Here is a 20,411-nt window from a genome sequence, read left to right as displayed (position 1 = left end):
ATTAAAATAACAGCAGTCAGCAAAGGGGAAAGAAACCATACACAACCCCTTTTAAAAACACAGTGTTAATCAATGGAGAGAAGTGGAAGCTTTTCCTCTATTATGTACTAAGCACTCTGAGTATATTTCATCCTCCCTCCTTTAAAGAAGGGTCTTAAGGATTGCAGGAACAGAAATAGCAGCCCAGTCCAGCTCTTTGAATGGGCTTATTTTCAGCTTGGGTACACAAGGCAGCCTGTAATGGCTACTCATTGCCTCCCCTACTCCCCTCTTTTGGTGCCTCCTTGGGACTAATATGTTGCTCAATGAGGCTGGTTCAAATGTGTGAAGGATCCTGGGGCTGCCTGGAATGTACCACATAGAACAGTGGTAGGTAATATGGCGCCTCTCCAATTATTGTTGGGTTCCGAATCCCATCAGCCTCAGCAAGCACAGCCAATTGTCAAAGGAGATGGGAGCTGGAGTCCAAGAACATCTGAAAGGCCACAGGCTCCCCATCCCGGGTGCACATTGAACCCAGGATCTCAGCTGAGATGCTTGTATGTGTACATAAGGAGCCCTGGAGCATCTGGAGAAGACATGTATGCAATAGATGTGCTAAATTCACACAAGGGTCAGAAAATATGGCTGGAGATCATGAAGAAAGATAAATTAGCTCTGTTCAGTACAGCATCTCCCTTTGAAGAGCATCCCCCAGCACATGTTCAAACATCCCTCCACAACTACGAGGAAACATTTTTCAACAAACAAATGGATAAACAAGCAGTAAAGTTAAGAATCTCACCAATTAAAATTCTGTACCAGATACTCGATTCCACATGGAATTCCATGCTTGCAGAATCACGTAAGATGAACAGCTTCGCTAATAGGCAATGGCACAGCCGCCAGCTGTTTGTTCATAGAGGTGGTCTTTCATGTACGATGCACCAGGATATAGGATTCAGAACACCTGCCTACATGTCTCAAAAAGTCATTTTAATTATGAAGGGGCTCCCTCTCTGCTTTACTGGTTCCAGGACTGGCCCAAGGCAATTTTCTGTCTGAGGCTAAAGACAAGATGGAGCTGTTTCCCTCACCTTCCACTTACAGAAGCTGACCAGAATATCAGTTGAATCTTACTTTTTGACGCCAGCCACAGTGCTGTGTCTTCTTGAGGGGATCTGGCTTTATGTAGGTAGGGCACACAGGTCTGTTGTCCAATGCGCCATTGCTACTTGACACCTGCCATCTGAGATAGTTCCTTTATTCTGCCTAATGAGAGGGCTGGCCCTGCACTTTTATAGGCAGCTGGTCAACACTTCTAGAAAGCTCCTTGGGATTGGTGCTCCCTATTGTCTCCATTCTTAAGGAAATCAGCTCTGAGTGCTCACTGGAAGGACAGATCGTGAAGCTGAGGCTCCAAGACTTTGGCCACCTCATGAGAAGAGAAGACTCCCTGGAAAAGACCCTGATGTTGGGAAAGATGGAGGGCAGAAGGAGAAGGGGATGGCAGAGGACGAGATGGTTGGACAGTGTTCTCGAAGCTACCAGCATGAGTTTCACCAAACTGCAGGAGGCAGTGGAAGACAGGAGTGCCTGGAGTGCTCTGTTCCATGGGGTCACGAAGAGTCGGACACGACTAAACGACTAAGCAACAACAACAACATTGGGTACTCCATAGCGCAGCCAGTGCCTGCCTAAAGTAGGACTGGTGCGAAATGCCAATGTTGATTGGCTGTTATGTCAAACCCACAGAGTTCCTCACTGAAGCCTGCTCAAAATGTGGCTTGGGGTAAGTTGTGATGTAAGAAGGCCTTGTTTCCTGCCCTGCCCTGTATTCGTCGCATGCAGCACCATTTCCATTCTGCTGCAGTCTGCCCTCTGCCAAAAACAACATTATTCGTCTCACTGTCTGTGGTGGCAAAATTACAGCAACTTACATATGTAATTGGGATGCGGGTGGCGCTGTGGGTTAAACCACAGAGCCTAGGACTTGCCAATCAGAAGGTCGGGGTTTTGAACCCCCGCGACGGGGTGAGCTCCCATTGCTCGATCCCTGCTCCTGCCAACCTAGTAGTTCGAAAGCACGTCGAAGTGCAAGTAGATAAATAGGTACCATTCTGGTGGGAAGGTGAGCGGCGTTTCCGTGTGCTGCTCTGGTTCGCCAGAAGCGGCTTAGTCATGCTGGCCACATGACCCAGAAGCTGTACTCCAGCTCCCTCGGCCAATAAAGCAAGATGAGCACCGCAACCCCAGAGTCGGCCACGACTGGACCTAATGGTCAAGGGTCCCTTTACCTTTACCTTTACTGGCTAGTGATTCTTAGGGTTCTAGTAAAAAAGCAACAACAACATAGACCCTACAAGCAAGATGAGCACCGCAACCCCAGAGTTGGCCAACGACTGGACCTAATGGTCAGGGGTCACTTTACCCTTTACTTTTACATATGTAATTAATCACATATATTATGTAAGTTACATTGTGATCACCTCCTTCAATCCCAGGACTTTCAGTGCAAAGGGGAAATGATGCAATTTGAGGGGGGGGGGACCCACCACATCCCATTAAGTATTGTTTGCTGATTGAAAGCAGCAACAGCAGGAAATACTAATTGGATTCACCAGATTGAATTCTCTTCTGGAGAAGGGGCGAATAAGGGAACACTGTCACTTTCCACTCTGGTTTCTTTTTTCATCAGAATTCCCCAACTTCCCTTGCTGTAAGCTGGAATTGCTGTTGGCAATCCAAAGGATCTCCAGCTACATAGAAAATAAGCTTGGGTCACATAGTGTCACGGTGAGAGCCAGTGTGGTGTAGTGGTTAAGAGCGGTGGAGTCGTAATCTGGTGAACCGGGTTTGCTTCCCTGCTTCTCCACATGCAGCTGCTGGATGACCTTGGGCCAGTCACACTTCTCTGAAGTCTCAGCCTCACTCAACCTCATAGAGTGTTTGTTGTGGGGGAAGAAGGGAAAGGAGATTGTTAGCCGCTTTGAGACTCCTTAGGGTAGTGATAAAGCAGGATATCAAACCCAAAAAAACTCCCCAAACTCCAAAAAACGGTGACCCAACCCACCTGCCAAAATGGCCCCCTGGCCAGAGTCTGCTTTGCATCCCTCTCCTGTAGAACCTAGACTGCTGGGGAAGGAACCGGGTTGAGAGCGGTTGGGAGGGCAGGGACCTTCAGTCCTCGCAACTGCTTCATTAGTAGGCAAGACCTAATGGGAAGAGTTGCTGTGCTCAGTAGGCCTGTGCTGTTTTGATTTCTTTGAATAAAGTGTTAACTTCACTGACACCGGTGTTTTTTATTGACCTACTCCTGACTCCAGCTGAGATCTGTTAACCAAATAAGCCAAGGATTAAACTGGGTGTATCCTCTACATGCAAAACATGCACTCTGTCACTGAGTAATGTCTGCTTTGCACAAAAACAGACATCAGCAGGAGTACCTTAGCTGCTGACACATCACTAAAAAACAGGGAATGCATAGGGGGGAAAACACCACCAAAGAGGAAAGAGATTTGCATAAAATTTGCACAAGTTAATTCATATGTATAGCTACAAATTTAGAAGCAATTGTTATAATTCATTTAGGAATTCAGTGTATCTCACTGTAGAGCAGAAGACTGGCCTGTTTGCCTGCCTCCTCCATTCGCTGTCCAGGTTCTAACTGTGGACTGGCAACTTCAAGGACTCTGATCTCACCTTTTGCAGTTGCTTATTGTCAAACCAGACTTGGATCAGATAGTCCTTCAAATAGAGAGAACCCACTGCTTGACAAATGGTGGGGAACTTCCAGCTTGAGGTTCTAACTGGGCCCAGCAGGGATCCTAATTGACCTGAAAGGCCATTTCCCCCAAACCATGTCCCCCTACTGCACACCTGGCATCATCTATGACATCTGGCATGCAGCAGGTAAAGGTGCAGCTACAAAGGAACAACTGGGAGTTTGGAGCCCGCTCTTGATCATTCATCTGCAAGCTGGGTTCACTGACAGTGCTGATCAGCTGATTGACGATGACAGTGAACCACACTTCAAACTAAGCTTGTGAATGGACATTTCCCCTCTGCTGATAGCTTTGCCAGCTTGCAGATAGAAAACTCCCACTTCTAGGCATTGTGTGAATCCCAACCATGCCTGCAAAAGGACAAAGAAGGGTTCAATGTCAGCGCCAATCAGCTGATTGGTGCTGGCAGTGAGCCCCTTTGAAGTTGCCACCTGATGCCATAATGATATCAGGTAATTGATAGGTGGGCAGGCCTGATCACCTGTCAAAGTGGTCCATAGGGGTTGGGGGTATCTGGATCCACCCTGCTGACCAAATCTAATTGCTCACCTCTGAAACAGAGGGCTGTCTCCTGAAAAGCAGGATGCGTCCTCATTGTAAGCAAAGCAACAACAAGCAAAGCCACAGCCCATTTCTGTAACCAGAAATCCCACCAGCATCCTAAGACACACTGAGTTACTCTAGCTCTAGAGATCAGCAAGTCCTGGGGGGAATGTTGAGAAGGTGCCCCTCCCTTCCCTCCCGCTGCGTCTCCCTCTGTCGCATTTGATAAGTGTCAAATCAAGGTTCTACCGAGTCTGTCAAGGTCACTTTCAACATGTCACAGTTCGGCGGGCAGCCTCGCTCCACTTCGTTTGCAATTTTCTTCCTTTCGTGTTTGTTTATTTGGCTTTTAAGTAGCCAGGCGCCCACGGAAACCGATGCCTGCGCTTCCAGCTCCAGGAGAGGCTAGCAGGGCAGGAGGAAAGAGCGGGCTGGGGGTGAGGAGGCCAATGGAAACATTTACTCGGCAAGGACCTGCTCCCATCTCCCCATCTCCCTTCAAATGAAAGTGCACGTGATGGAGTCTGTTGGCGTTTCGTGCTTCTTGAGAGCCGAAAAGTCTCAAAAGAAGTGCTGAAGTTTTTGTCCAGAGGACGGAAGCAGCTTGAATTGGGAAGCCACTTTTTGCCATGCTGCACCATTTTTGGGGGACAGGGGGCAGGTGGGTGTGGAGGACTCCCTGGTCCTGAATGGGGTAACTGTGCCCCTGAAGGACCAGGTGAGCAGCCTGGGAGTCATTTTGGACTCACAGCTGTCCATGGAGGCGCAGGTTAATTCTGTGTCCAGGGCAGCTGTCTACAAGCTCCACCTGGTACGCAGGCTGAGACCCTACCTGCTTGTGGACTGTCTTGCCAGAGTCTTGCATGCTCTAGTTATCTCCCGCTTGGACTACTGCAATGCGCTCTACGTGGGGCTACCTTTGAAGGTGACCTGGAAACTGCAATTACGGTAATCCAGAATGTGGCAGCTAGACTGGTGACTGGGAGCGGCTGCCGGGACCACATAACACTGGTCCTGAGAGATCTGCATTGGCTCCCAGTACGTTTCCGAACATGTTGGTGCTGACCTTTAAAGCCCTAAAGGGCTTCGAAACCAGTATATCTGAAGGAGCATCTCCACCCCCATCGTTCAGCTCAGAAACTGAGATCCAGCGCCGAGGACCTTCTGGCAGTTCCCTCATTGCGAGAAGTAAGGTTACAGGGAACCAGGCAGAAGGGCAGAGGGCTTGAAGAACACCCTCCCTTCAGATGCGAAGGAAATAAGCAGCTATCTTCTCTTTAAAAGACATCTGAAGGCAGTCCTGTTTAGGGAAGTTTTTAATATTTAATGCTGTATAGTTTTTAACACTTGATTGGAAGCCACCCAGAGTGGCTGGGGAAACTCAGCCAGATGGGCAGGGTATAAATAAATTATTATTATTATTATTATTATTATTATTATTATTATTATTATTATTATTAGACCCATTGGCCCAGCATTGGAGGTGTGGAACCTGTGGCCCTCCAAGTATTGTTGGATTCCAACTCCCATAATCTCAGACGATAAACCATGCTGGCTGAGGCTGATGGGACTTGGAGTCCAATGACAACTGGAAAATCACAGTTTCCTCATCCCTGGTCTACATTGACAGGAACAGCTCTCTGGGGGCTCAGGCAGAGATGGGTCCTTGCCACCACCTGATCCCTTTCTCAAAAGGAGGGCTGTTAACATATTTCCAGCTAATCCTGCCGTGGGGAAATGTGAAACAGAAACTTAAATAAAGTGGTGCATAGGAACAGAGGAAGCTGCTCTACCAGACCCTTGGAGCAGCCACCTTAGTGTTGTCCACTGTGACTGTCTGCCATCCTACCCAGAGAAGATAGGGATTGAATCTGGAGCCTTCTGCATGTGCAGAGTTACTCTGCCTCTGAACTCTGCCCATTCCTTATGCTCGGTAATGTGCAGTAGGGGAGCCAGCCACATCACAGCTTCCGTCATCTTTATGAACATGGTATCCTCTTGAGGATCCACTGTCTGTGGATCTGGTCTGGCTTCAACTAGCTTGATGCTCCATTTGGTGCTAAGGCAACAGTGCGCGCAGTTAGTCTACCTTTCTTGCTCTGACCCACGTCAATAGGGGCAGAGAGGTGACATCTGCCCCCAGTTGACTTCCATTCTGTGTCACTAACACCACCCAGGCCACATGACTCTTTTGTCTTTTATAACAAGGCACCTTTATTACAGTGACAGACCAAAGAACTCCTTGAACTCCTTCGGAACCTGAGGACAAATGGAGGACACATCAGCAATATATATATAACAAAGGGAATAAATCATTGTTCACCTCCCGCCACCCTTTATTTAACTAGGGAAACTGCCTGAAGTGGCAGGGAACAAATGACCTCACAGAGGGGAACAGGGGTATTTGCACCAGCTGTACCCCCAACAGTGACATTTCTCAGGCTTTTGCCTGATTAGTAACAAAGTCTAATTGTGTTTGAGTTTGAGCTGCCTTTGTTTGCTATTGTGAGAACAGGCTTTTTTTTTTTTTTAAGAAAAAGCTTAAGCCTGTGAATGGAATCCTTCTCCGAACCCAGAAATATTATATTGGAAGGAGAGTTCCAGTTCCACCCCCCTTACCTTATCTTTATATTTCAGGAGAACCTCATATGTGTTACAGGATTTGGAGATTAATTCATCGGCATCCAGATCTACGATGTTATTGCACAGCTGTAACAGAGAAGAAAAGTGACAGCTTATCAGTCAGCTGGGCTTGCTGTTTCACAGATTATATTGCCATTTCTGTTTGGTTGCAAACGTATTGCAGTCTCTGATATGAAAATATTAGAATATAAGAAGAATGTGGACTGATCAGACTAAAAGTCACTCAGCTCCAGCACCAGTGGGAAGAATCACTGGTGATGCCCACCGTCCTTCAGGATGGCACCGCCAACCCCTGGAGCCTCCCGACTCTGCTATTACTCTTCCTTGCTTTCATTGAGTCTCGTTCACACATTACACCAAACACAGGTCCATGTGTTTGCATAAAAGGGTTAGACTTGTTGATTTGTACTACTCAACTATTGTGTGCCCAGACTGTGCACTCATTGATTGTTATATCTGAATTAAACTCAGAGCTTAGAAAGCTATTATTTAGGGACTAGTTTTCAAAATGTTTAAAAAGGAACTAATATTGGTTCCTTCACAAAATGAACTAGTCCATTCACATTCAGTTCACAGTGCAATTCAAGTTCATCCAAATGATATTTGGCATTTTTTTCCAGGATCCAGGCTGTTACAATCTGCTGGGCTGATGTATAAAGCATATTTAAGAATATTGTTGTTGTTGTTTAGTCATTTAGTCGTGTCCACCTCTTCGTGACCCCCTGGACCAGAGCATGTCAGGCACTTCTGTCTTCCATTGCCTCCCACAATTTAGTCCAACTCATGCTGGTAGCTTCGAGAACACTGTCCAACCATCTCATCCTCTGTCGTCCCCTTCTTAAGAATATTAATAAAACATTAAAATGTACACACAGTGGAATGTGATCTGTTAATTTCCCCCAACTATTACAAACTTCTCAGAATAATAAAATTGTAGAGTTGGAAGAGACCATGAGTATCATCTAATTCAACCCCCCCCCCCAATTCAGGAATCTTTTTTGCCCACCATAGGGCTTGAACCAAAGAGTCTAAAGAGTAAAAAAGCACATGTAAAAGAATAAACTTGAAGATGATCTTGAAGGTGACCTTTACCAGGAGAGTAACCAATTGGCGGCAGCAGAGATAAAAAATCTGTGGCCCTCAAGATGTAGCTGGACAACAATTCCCATCATCCCTAACCATTGGCCAGGCTGGCTGGGGCTGATGGGTGTTAGAGGTCAATAATATCCAGAGGGTTACAGGTTTCCTACCCCTTGTTTATAGCATGGTTGCTGAATACGGTTAGGTTGTATTGATGCATTATAATCTTTGTGGCAGGCAGCAGCAAAAATCTAGAAGTTCCCTAGGTATGCTCCGTTGCTTTCCTTCCAACCCTACAACTTCACCATTCAACATTTATTTATTTATAAGAGTATGTGTATGCCGCTGTATCATAAAATATCAGCGCAGCATACAATGTTCACCAAGATTTTTGTAGGTAGCTTGCCTATGTGGGAATTCCAGGGTACCCTGGATTATAGTCTTGGTGCTTAAATTGCATCTCATGTAACTTTTAGGTGTTCTGATAGTCTGACTCACCATTAAAATGTCGTCTCCATTCATGTCTTCTCTGAGGATCTGATCTCTCACTGTCTGCAACATTGTGTAGGCTACAATCACTTGAAAGTTTCTGCAAGGCAGCCCAGTCAGAAACACCTTGGAGGAGACCAACACAAGCTAGAATTAGGGGTGAATGGATCAGTCTATTCCCAGCCTGTGCCAATTATATGTGTGCTCATTCATACGTCTGTTCCATCTCTGCATTCATCTGTGATTTTTTTTCATTAAAAAATCTGAACTCTAATTTTGCATAGACACAGAAGATTTTCCCCCAAAAAAGTTAAAAGTAAAATACCACCATTATAAATATTCTGGAGGGTGTTGTAACAAATGTGGCTTGCACATGATCTATTGTTCTTGTGTGAACTATACATTTTGAATATTATCTCCAACACATTTTGTTGTTATGTAACCTCTAAAACTTGTCCTGTGTTTGTGTATTTATTATGACATTTAAAAATTAGCTTATGTCACAGTTTTAACAAATCTTTGCACTTATTTAACATTCATTTCCATATTTTCATATAATGGGAATATAGAATCCTGTGCCAAATTCCTGGTTCCCATTCTTTTATAGAAGGTGATGATGATGAAGAAGAAGAGGAGGAGGAGGAGGAGGAGGAGGAGGAGGAGGAGGAGGAGGAGGAGTTTGGATTTGATCTCCCGCTTTATCACTACCCGAAGGAGTCTCAAAGCGGCTCACATTCTCCTTTTCCCTTCCTCCCCCACAACAAACACTCTGTGAGGTGAGTGGAGCTGAGAGACTTCAGAGAAGTGGGACTGGCCCAAGGTCACCCAGCAGCTGCATGTGGAGAAGCAGAAACACGAACCCGGTTCACCAGATTACGAGTCTACCACTCTTAATCACTGCACCACACTGGCTTGTCCCCTCACCCCAATAAGAAGATATGGAGAACCTGCAGGATCAGGTCAATGGCCCATCTAGTCCACATCCTGTTCTCACAGGGACCAACCAGATGCCTGTGAGAAACCCATATGCAGAACCTGAGTAGAAGACCACTCTCCCTTGCTGTGGTCTCCAGCAATTGGCATTCAGAAAGGCCTCCGACCCTGGAGCGAGGGAGAAAGAAAGAAAGAAAGAAAGAAAGAAAGAAAGAAAGAAAGAAAGAAAGAAAGAAAGAAAGAAGGTTAAGGACCCCTGGACACTTCAGTCCTGTCAAAGGCGACTATGGGGTTGTGGTGCTCATCTCACTTTCAGGCTGAGGAAGCCAGCGTTGGTCCACAGACAGCTTTCCAGGCCATGTGGCCAGCAGGACTAAACCACTTCTGGGACAACGGAACCCCGTGACGGAAACCAGAGCACTCGGAAACGCCATTTACCTTCCCGCCACAGCGGTACCTATTTATCTACTTGCACTGGTGTGCTTTCGAACTGCTAGGTTGGCAGGAGCTGGGGCAGAGCAACAGGAGCTCACCCCGTCGGGGGGGATTCGAACCGCCAACCTTCTGATCGGCAAGCCCAAGAGGCTCAGTGGTTTAAACCACAGCGACAAAGCTAAAGAGATAAAAAGGGCTTGGTGAGTTGGGAGAGTCTGTGGCAGAGAGAAATCCAGAATCAGAAGCAGGTGAGGAAGGAGTCTAAGAGGCAGAGAGTCTGGCTGGTGAAGAGGCACAGGTGTCTCCTGCTGCTGCTGCTGCGACAGCCTCCTCTCCTTGCTGGTCTCCCAGAACCCGCGGAGGCATGAAGCAGGAGGAGCAGAGGACTGGCATGCTGGCGCAGTCTCAGATTGCTTGCAGAAACCCTGGGAGAGGAGGGCACTTAGGCAGCTGTGTGAAGACAGGGACCTCCAGCCTCCACAACTGCCTCATAGGAGCAAGACCTACCAGAGAGAGTTGGTGTGCTCATTAGGCCTGGCATTCCTGTGCCGATCCTCATTTTTCTAATGAAGAGTTAGCTTCACTTAACTCTGTGTCATTTACCGCTGGCTAGCTCCTGACACCACAAAGAACACAAGCAACACAAAGGCCAGTATACTAGATAGCACTGCAATTCTTATTGCATAATATACAACAAAAACAAATTGTGTACACTTGTAAATTCCAGCGAAACAGTCAGATTATGTGGGATCACTGTCTTACGTTGTTATTCACTTACTACTTTGGCACTATGAATGCCTAAAAAGTTTTACCACTTAGCCCATAGGATAGCATTTATCACTTTGTTTCAACTATAGACTCATTATACTTCTACGGACTTTCAAAGATTGACAGACGTGTTGTCAGAGCTGCTTGAAGATCCTAGCTCACAGAGGATCACGCTAGCCAGCGATCATTTAGTAAAAGTCTTTATTGAATTACAGTTTCCATTCTCACGCTGCTGCGCGCAACTCTACGTCTAGTAGCTAGATCGACGAAGCTCCGTCTGAGTCTCCGCCCCGTGCGCACCAACTTAATATCCTAGCCCTGCTCCACCTTTTCCGCCTGACTGTCCTCCTCTGGGTCCCTCTACCCCCCGGGGCTTCTTCCTTCCGGGATTCTTCTGACGCTGACCCGGACCCTCCTGCCTCCTTGCGCCGGGCTTTAGGACCTGGCTCCCTTTCCGGGCTGCTTACTGCGCCGCCTTCCTCTGCATTTGAACTTGGCGCGCGCGCCCAACCTTCCACTTTCCTCTTAACCGTTTCTTCGCTCCCCGATGGAGGTGTGGCCACTCCTGACTCATGCCCTCCCTCCTGTGGTGAGCTGCCAGCGCTTGCCCCCTGGCTCCCTTCCTCTTCCCTGCTCTCTGGCGGTGACGCTGGTCCCGATTTCCAACTGCTCTCCTCTGAGTCCCCTCTGGCTCTATCTTCCTGGGGTGCCCCCCTAGACTCCCCCCTTGCCCTGGCCACTGGTGCTCCTTTCTGTGAATCCTCTGATTCACTGGAAAGACTCGGAGATCTCGGGTCGTCGTCATCACTCATCTTTTCTTCTGCCTCCTCCCCTTCGCTCTCTGTTTCCTCCCTTGCCCTTGCCTCTGCTCCTAAACCCCTGACATCCATCCCCCCCTCGAAGCCCCCCATTCCCCCCTCCCCTCCTTCCGGTGCTGGAGCTGGGGTGTGCTGTTGCAAAGGGACGAACGTCGGATATCGTTCGCTTCCCGTGGCGGGCCTCCATCTGAAGTCTCGCGGGTCTTCCTCCCTGCTCTCGTCGACGACGGTCACCTCCGCTTCCATCTCTGTGCCGCCGTGCTCGAAACCAGGGTCGTCCCCGAAAACGTCCATGTCCGTCTCTCCCTCACTTCCTCCTGGCGGCGTTGCTCGTCCTGGGCCTTCCAGCCACCTTCTGCGGAACTGCTCCTCTGGTCTATCGTCCCACCAATACGAGGGTTCTGATGCAGATCCCGAGGGTGACCCCTCCAGGGAACGGACGTCTTGTGTCGGGTCCTCGTCCGAGTCGAACCCCCGGAAAGTGCTGGCCGAAAGCGTGGGCGTGAAAAGCCAGTCGTCGAAAAAGTCTGCTGGCATAGGTCTATGTGGGAAGAGGGCATGAAACTCGTCTTTGAGTAGAGGTTCGTCCAAGGCGTAGCCCGGCACCCAGCTGTTCGCACTGGCCAGGGTGCCCTCCTTGGCGAGAAAGTATTCTACCCCCTCTTCCCCCCATCTGGAGTCCAAAATCTCCGTGATGTCATTGATGCGCTCCTTCTGTGCCACTCCCGCGTGCCCCGTTCTGTCTCTGACCGGACTCGGCGCCGTTCCGGGTTCCTGGAACCTGTGCGGTGCCTTGTAGGGAGTGATCACCGATCTGTGGAACACCGGATGCATTCTGGAACCCTCCGGAAGTGCCAGTCTGAAAGCTACCGGGTTGACCTGCTCTTCGACTTGGTAGGGTCCCAGTTGTTTATGCCCTAGTTTCTTCTTGGCCAACGACCTGGCCGGCACTGCGTGGGCTGCTAACCAGACCCAGTCTCCCACGTGGAGCTCTTCGCCAACCCTTCTGTGCCTGTCCGCTTGTACCTTGTATGCGTGTTTGGCCAGCTCCAGGTGGCGCCTCAGCTGATCGTGGACTTCCTGCAGCTCCGACGCGAACGCATCTGCTGTCTGCGGCTCCCCCTCCCCCATTCTTTCCAGTCCCGGGAAGGTTCTGGGGTGCCTCCCGTTGTTGGCGAAGAACGGCGTGACCCCCGTGGACACGTGCTTCGTGTTGTTGTAGGCGAACTCGGCAAGCGGCAGGTAATCCACCCACGTCGCAGGCTGTTGATTCGCATAGCATCTCAGGTACTGCTGCATGATGGCATTGACCCGCTCCGCTTGCCCGTTGGTCTGCGGGTGTCTCGCCGACGCCAGGTTGATCTTGACGTTTAGGAAGCCCATCAGCTTCTGCCAGAAATTCGAGATGAACTGCCGCCCGCGGTCGGACAGAATAGACCGTGGCAGACCGTGAACCTTGAACACGTGGTCTATGAACAGTTTGGCGGTTTGCTCCGCCGTGGCCACCTTCGCACACGGAATGAAATGTGCCATCTTGGAAAACAGGTCCACCACCACCAGCACTGCCGTCTTGCCCCTCGAGCTGGGCAGATCTGTGACAAAGTCCAGAGCCACCCTTTCCCAAGGTTCGACCGGAGTTTGCAGCGGTTCCAACAGTCCTGCCGGCGGTCTGTGCACTGGTTTGGCCCTCTGGCAGGTGTCACACCTCGCCACGTAGTCTGCGACCTCCCCTCTCATTCCAGGCCACCAGAAATCCCTGGCTACTAATTCCACCGTCTTCTCCTTGCCAAAGTGCCCGGCCGTGGGCGCGTCGTGCAGCTGCTGCAGCACCTTGGCGCGAAGGTCGTCTCCCGGCACGTAGATGGCCCCTTTACGGATGAGCAATCCATCTCGTAGCTGGAAACCGTCGGCCGCAGCCTTGCCCCTTTGCACCTCTGCCATCTTTGCTTGCGCGAAGGAGTCATCCTGCAACGCTCGGCGCACCGCCTCCAGGTCCACGGTGGCCGCGGCGCACGCCCATACTGTTGGTGCGAAGATGTGCATGGCGGCCGCTGGCGTTGCGTCCTCCAGATACTGTGGCTTACGGGAGAGGGCGTCCGCCATGATGTTAGTGTCCCCCGGGACATACTCTATGCGGAAGTCGAAGTTCGCAAAAAACTCAGCCCAACGTATCTGCCTCTGGTTTAGGAACTGTGCCGTGCGCCAGTGCTCCAGATTCTTGTGGTCCGTGCAAACCTGCACCGTGTGCTTGGCGCCGATCAGGAAGTGCCTCCACGCTTTGAACGCTGCATGAATGGCCAGCAACTCCCTGTCCCAGATGGTGTAGTTCTGCTCGGACTTGCTGAGCTTCCTGGAGTAAAACGCTCCCGGCCGCCACACCCCCTGCTGGTCCTTTTGCAGCAGGACCGCCCCCACGGCTCTGTCCGAGGCGTCTGTCTCCACCCTCATCGGCCTGCTGGGGTTGACGTGAAGCAGCTGCTCTTCCGACGCGAAGAGACGCTTGAGTGCCTGAAAGGACTGCTCCGCCTCCTCTGTCCAAACGAACTTCTTTTTCTTGGAGCTAAGCGTGTCCGTGATGGCCGCTGTCTGCATAGCGAAGCCCTTGATAAACTTGCGATAGAAGTTCGCAAAGCCGACAAACCTTTGGACCTCTTTTCGGTTGCGTGGACTCTTCCAATCCAATACCGCTCGAACCTTGGCGCTGTCCATGGCGAGCCCCTTGTCAGACAACTTGTAGCCCAGAAAATCCACCTCCGTCACGTCAAATTGGCACTTCTCCAGCTTGGCGTAGAGCCTATGTTGCTTTAGTCTGGTCAGCACTTCCTTGACGTGTCTGTCATGCTCCTGCTGCGATTCCGAAAAGATCAGGATGTCATCTAAGAAACAGACGCACGTCTTGTAGAGAAGTCCCGCCAACACGTGATGCATGAAAGCTTGAAAAACGTGGGAGCCATTTTGCAATCCAAAAGGCATAACTCTGTATTCGTAGGTACCCAGTGGCGTGAACATGGCCGTCTTCCACTCATCTCCCTCCCGCATGCGAATGAGGTTGTACGCCCCTCGCAGGTCTAACTTGGTGAACACTTTTCCCTTCCGCACCTTCGCCAGGAGGTCGTCGATTCGTGGCATGGGGAAGTCCGACGGCTTGGTCCCATTGTTTAAAATGCGATAGTCCACGACCAGTCTTTTTGGGGGCGTGTCTCGCTTTTTAACAAAGAATACAGGACTGCCCCCCGCTGCCTTGGACTCTCGGATGAAACCGCGCTCCAAATTATGATCTAAGAACTCTTTGAGTTCCTGCAGCTCGTCCTCTGACATGGAATACAGCTTCCCTTTGGGCAGCGCCGCCCCCGGCAGCAGGTCAATTTTGCAGTCATATGGTCTGTGAGGGGGTAGCCTGTCCGCCTCCTTCTCGCAGAAAACTTCCAAAAATTCTGCGTACTTGTGGGGAATCGCTTGCAGCGTGCCTAGCTGCAGCTGTGACTCCTCTTGCTCCCCTTCCTGCTGGGGCATGATGCAGTGTTCAGCACAAAAGGAAGAGCCGAAGGTCAGCTGCCTCTGGTACCAAGCCAGCGCCGGGCTGTGCTTGTCCAGCCAACTCATGCCCAATACAATGGGCGTGTCCGATAGCTGAGTGACGTTGAAGCTGATGATTTCCCTGTGATTCCCAAGTCGCATCACCATTGGCGGCGTCTGCTTCACCACTTGCCCCCCTAGCAACTCCCTTCCATCCACCGTGACAACCTGCAGGGGCAGCGTGGCAGGCAGCAACTGTATAGCGTGCTTGTCGACAAACTCCTGCCCTATAAAGTCCGCGTTGCTGCCCGAGTCGATGGTAATTGGCACGTCCATGGTGATTCCATTGGGCAGCTGGAGAGATGCGGTGAGCCTCACCACTGGTTTGGGCGGGAGGGGGTTCACGGGCTGTAAAATCTCTGGGGACTGCTTCATTGACATGTCTGGCTGGGCCCCAGTGCCTCTTCCTCCAGCCAGACATCGTCGTTTCCCTGCTGTGGTTCTCCTTGCTGCGTTGCTGCAGTCACCATTGCTGAGGCTGCAGTGAGCTTGTGGAGCCTCTGGGGACACTCTTTCGCCATATGCCCTGGCTCCTCACAGACGTAACACTTCCTGTTCCCTCTAGGAGGCTTCGCTTTCACTGCTGCCGGTGCTAGGGCTCTGGTTGCTGACTGAGCCCTTGCACCTCCAACCTCCATAGGTTCGGCTCCTCCTCCTGGCGGAGGCGTGGATTGCGCCCGCGCTGCTTCTCTGGGAAGGAAGGAGGGGCCCCTGGCTGATTCGCGCCCTCCACGCCCTTCGTCCCTGCTCCACGGACGTTCTTCCAGCCTCACCCCCACTGCCAGTGCCCTCTGAACGACCTCCTGGGTGGTTCGGGGTCTCTCCCCCCTCGCGATCTCATCTTTAATCAAGCTGTGCAACCCCTCCCAAAAGAGGTCTCTTACAGGGGCCGAATCTCTGTCCCATTCCAGGGCACTGACCAAGGCGAAAAAGCGGGCATGGTACTGTCTGACACTGGCCCTCCCTTGTCTTAGCCCATGCACCTCCTTCCGGGCAAGATCCACGTCAATACTTGATAAAAAACACCCATCCATCGCTTTAATAAAGGCATCTGCATTCTGGAGCGCCGGATCCTTATCCCTCCATAAATTGCGTAGCCATGCTTTAGCATCCCCATGCAAATGGGCCATGATGAATCCCACTCTCTCTTGCTCATCTCTAAAGTCTTTATGCAGCAGTTGCAGTGCGCACAGTACGTCTGCTCTAAAGTTGGGATACTGTTGCAGGTTCCCATCGAAGTGAGAGACCAGCCCGCCTGTTCGTCTCGCCAACCCAATTCCCTCCTGCCGGGGTGTCTGCTTCGTCAGCACGTCTAACCTGATCTGGAGATCCCTGCAGGCGGCAGCTGCCTCCTCCTCTCTCTTCCTGGATGCGAGAGCCTCGGCATTCAGTTGTGCCACTGCTTTTCTGAGTTCCTCTATCTGCTGCTCAGCCGTCATGTCGTCTGCTGTTCGTGAGCTCACTAGTAGGCACCTGTTTCTCTCCCCTCCTCGGGGCTGTAGATGCCCACAATTTGGAGACGGAGCTTACTGTCAGAGCTGCTTGAAGATCCTAGCTCACAGAGGATCACGCTAGCCAGCGATCATTTAGTAAAAGTCTTTATTGAATTACAGTTTCCATTCTCACGCTGCTGCGCGCAACTCTACGTCTAGTAGCTAGATCGACGAAGCTCCGTCTGAGTCTCCGCCCCGTGCGCACCAACTTAATATCCTAGCCCTGCTCCACCTTTTCCGCCTGACTGTCCTCCTCTGGGTCCCTCTACCCCCCGGGGCTTCTTCCTTCCGGGATTCTTCTGACGCTGACCCGGACCCTCCTGCCTCCTTGCGCCGGGCTTTAGGACCTGGCTCCCTTTCCGGGCTGCTTACTGCGCCGCCTTCCTCTGCATTTGAACTTGGCGCGCGCGCCCAACCTTCCACTTTCCTCTTAACCGTTTCTTCGCTCCCCGATGGAGGTGTGGCCACTCCTGACTCATGCCCTCCCTCCTGTGGTGAGCTGCCAGCGCTTGCCCCCTGGCTCCCTTCCTCTTCCCTGCTCTCTGGCGGTGACGCTGGTCCCGATTTCCAACTGCTCTCCTCTGAGTCCCCTCTGGCTCTATCTTCCTGGGGTGCCCCCCTAGACTCCCCCCTTGCCCTGGCCACTGGTGCTCCTTTCTGTGAATCCTCTGATTCACTGGAAAGACTCGGAGATCTCGGGTCGTCGTCATCACTCATCTTTTCTTCTGCCTCCTCCCCTTCGCTCTCTGTTTCCTCCCTTGCCCTTGCCTCTGCTCCTAAACCCCTGACACGTGTGTTCATTTGATTTCAAATATATTAGAGAATTTACAAGTGTACACAATTTGTTTTTGTTTTTGTTGTATATTATGCAACTCAGGTGGCACTGTAGGTTAAACCACAGAGCCTAGGACTTGCCGATCAGAAGGTCGGCGGTTCGAATCCCCGCGACGGGGTGAGCTCCCGTTGCTCGGTCCCTGCTCCTTCCAACCTAGCAGTTCAAAAGCATGTCAAAGTGCAAGTAGATAAATAGGTACCGCTCCGGTGGGAAGGTAAACGGCGTTTCCGTGTGCTGCTCTTAGTCATGCTGGCCACATGATCCGGAAGCTGTACGCTGGCTCCCTCGGCCAATAAAGTGAGATGACCCCCAAGCCAGTCACGAGTGGACTTAATGGTCAGGGGTCCCTTTACCTTTACCTTTATGCAATAAGAATTGCAGTGCTATCTAGTATACTGGTCTTCGTGTCGCTTGTGTTGTTTGTTGTGTTAAGTTTGCAACACAGGGGGTTGTTGTTCTGTATCGGCTACTGACACCGACAGGGTTTTTGCAGGGGTTAAATGAGAAGCTGGAGACCCATGTAAGGAGCCACCTCAGTGGTTTAGACCTCAGCACCACCCTTATCCATTATGGCTAGTAGGCATTGATTGGCCCAATCTTCCATGAAATTGTCTAATCCTCTCTTAAAGCCATCCAAGTTAGTGGCCTCACTGCCTCCTGTGCGAGCAAGTTCTAGAGTTTAACTGTGTTGCACTGTGTGAAGAAGTCCCTTCTTTTCTCTGTCCTGAATCTTCCATCATTCAGGTTTATTGTTGTTGTTGTTGTTTAGTCATTTAGTCGTGTCCGACTCTTCGTGACTCTATGGACCAGAGCACGCCAGACACTCCTGTCTTGCTCCCGCAGTTTGGTCAAATTCATGTTAGTAGCTTCGAGAACACTGTCCAACCATCTCATCCTCTGTCGTCCCCTTCTCCTTTTGCCCTCCATCTTTCCCAGCATCAGGATCTTTTCCTGGGAGCCTTCTCTTCTCTTCTCATGAGGTGGCCTAAGTATTGGAGCCTCAGATTCACGATCTGTCCTTCCAGTGAGCACTCAGGGCTGATTTCCTTCAGAATGGAGAGGTTTGTTCTTCTTGCAGTCCATGGGACTCTCAAGAGTCTCCTCCAGCACCATCATTCAAAAGCATCAATTCTTCAGTGATCAGCCTTCTTTATGGTCCAGCTTTCAGGTTCGTTAGATGCCCGCAAGTTCTAGTGTTGTGAGAGAGGGAGAAAACCCTTCTCTATCCACTTTCTCAATGCCACACATAATTCCATAAACTTATCATGTCACCTTTTCCTCGCCTGTTCTCTAATCTCAAATGCCCCAAATGCTTTAACCTCTTCTCGTAGGGGAGTCACTGCATTCCCTGGATTATTTTGATTGTCCTTTTCTGAATATGTGGCTACTAAAATGCTCCCTGCACTCCAAATATTTGCCACTTGCTGGTTGTTGTTTTAAAAAAGCTCTGGACAAAAGTTTTTATCTAAGTATGTGTTCTTTATCACTGTACATATTTTAACACATTTCTGCAATTTTGGGCACACTTTGCTACATTTTGAGCTGAAAATTGTACCGAAAGATTCAGAGAAGTGTAAGATCTGAAGGATTATTCCATCTCACTCAGAACATTGGTCTGGGAGCTGCTGCAGATCAGATCAATTTGCACCGGAATGCACAGAAGCTGAATTCTTCCAGCGAACCTCACTAGAATCAGTGGATGTCATGGGGGAGCGGGAGTGGGAGAGGGTTGAACTGTTTGAAATCTCTGCTTAGCATTTATTCTACTTTCTCTTCCCCATCAGTCATTTTAGGTCGACAGCAATGTGTGCACCCAAGTGTTGTTTTGTGTCAGACATGCACTATGTCTGAAGGAGAAAGGATGACAACAAGGTGATATGAGCCACACTGCGATGCCTGGTTATTATAGAAGATGCCTGTTTTGTAACACCAGAAGATCACACTGCAAAGAATCTTATCCCTGACTTCTCAGGATCTGTATAGAAGGAGTAGTTCAGCACACCATTCAAGGAAGTGTCTAGTCTGACACATAGCTGGGTGCCAGCAGGAACCACAAGGCACCTAGAGCCTTAGAAACGAGTCAATTTCCTCTGTAACTTCCTTTGTTTTTCTCCTGATTTGTTTTGCTCTGCGTGCTACTCATCCCAGATTCTGGTTTAACTAGGAAAACGGCAAGCAACAATTTCAGAATTGGAGCATGCCTCATTCACAGCTTTCTGTTCCTTCAGAGAATTTGCATCTCTTAGACCCCTCCCCTGTGCATACAGGTGCATTGAGAAAACACTGCAAAATGGCTCTCTTGGTGTGGTTGCACATCAAGAATGTTTTTTTTGGGGGGGAGGGGGATTTGGTCTTGTGCATTAGTAAAACACCACACCCAAATAATCTTCATTAGTTATTGCATTGGAACACAGAATTAGGTCCTGAAGGTGCAACTATTTACCCACACTTTTGCCATGTGGGATGTATATTTTAAGAACTCACCTTATTTCTAGGGTGCAATATCTTTTAAACTGCTTTTAATTTTTTGTTTTAATTGTTGTAACCTCCCCTAGGACCTTAGGATGAAGGACAGCTTATTTATTATTGTTGTTATTAATAAGGCTTTTTTGTTCCAACTTTTATCTAGGCTTGCGTGTGAATTACCGGTAACCATGAAGTTTGGGGAGGAAGATGTGAATGCAACAGAGTCGCCGAAAGTTGTAGCAGAATGTGGATGCGGTGTGTGGCACATGCAACCTTTGGAGAGTTTAAAAACCAAGAAAAATTGAGAATTCTTAATGCATTGAATCTACTTTGGAAGCAAAGCCAGGCAATTCCAGAACTCTAAAATGCAGGGACAAAATTGGAAGATGAGAATCCTAGGTGTGGATGTCACCGTTGTGGGTTTATCCTGCCACAACGAGGCCCACCTTCAAGATTTGGAGGAGACCAGATAACTTACTGTTCAGGTGCTTTTCCTTCCCCATATTTTCCTTTCCCACTCCATGCCCTGCCCAAGATTACTGAGTCACTGCAGCCTTCAGGAAATGAA

At 49.8% G+C, this 20,411-nt stretch overlaps 1 protein-coding gene and 1 long non-coding RNA gene across 2 annotated transcripts in view; both read right to left on the bottom strand.

Annotated features, from left to right (window-relative positions):
• Positions 1 to 766: 766 nt before the first annotated feature.
• LOC309518651 lies at positions 767 to 1,975 on the bottom strand. The gene is made up of 2 exons (XR_014213577.1): positions 1,639 to 1,975; positions 767 to 1,324 (listed from the first exon to the last, which is right to left on the bottom strand). It is a non-coding gene; the product is annotated as an uncharacterized lncRNA (long non-coding RNA).
• A 4,521-nt stretch (positions 1,976 to 6,496) lies between these two features.
• TBC1D21 (TBC1 domain family member 21) overlaps positions 6,497 to 20,411 on the bottom strand; it is a 44,043-nt gene continuing 30,128 nt past the window's right edge. Inside the window, exons 9-11 of the mRNA XM_082198766.1 lie at positions 8,529 to 8,645; positions 6,927 to 7,016; positions 6,497 to 6,566 (exon numbers count right to left, since the gene is read on the bottom strand). Of these exons, the coding sequence (XP_082054892.1) occupies positions 6,525 to 6,566; positions 6,927 to 7,016; positions 8,529 to 8,645 (249 nt within the window). The 3' untranslated portion in view covers positions 6,497 to 6,524. The remainder of the gene's footprint in view (positions 6,567 to 6,926; positions 7,017 to 8,528; positions 8,646 to 20,411) is intronic.

The sequence above is a fragment of the Podarcis vaucheri genome (genome assembly GCF_965113315.1).
Source record: "Podarcis vaucheri genome assembly, chromosome: 14".
Classification (NCBI taxonomy): Eukaryota; Metazoa; Chordata; class Lepidosauria; order Squamata; family Lacertidae; genus Podarcis; species Podarcis vaucheri.
Note: the sequence above shows the minus strand (reverse complement) of the source record. Positions and strands in the feature narration are given on the sequence as shown.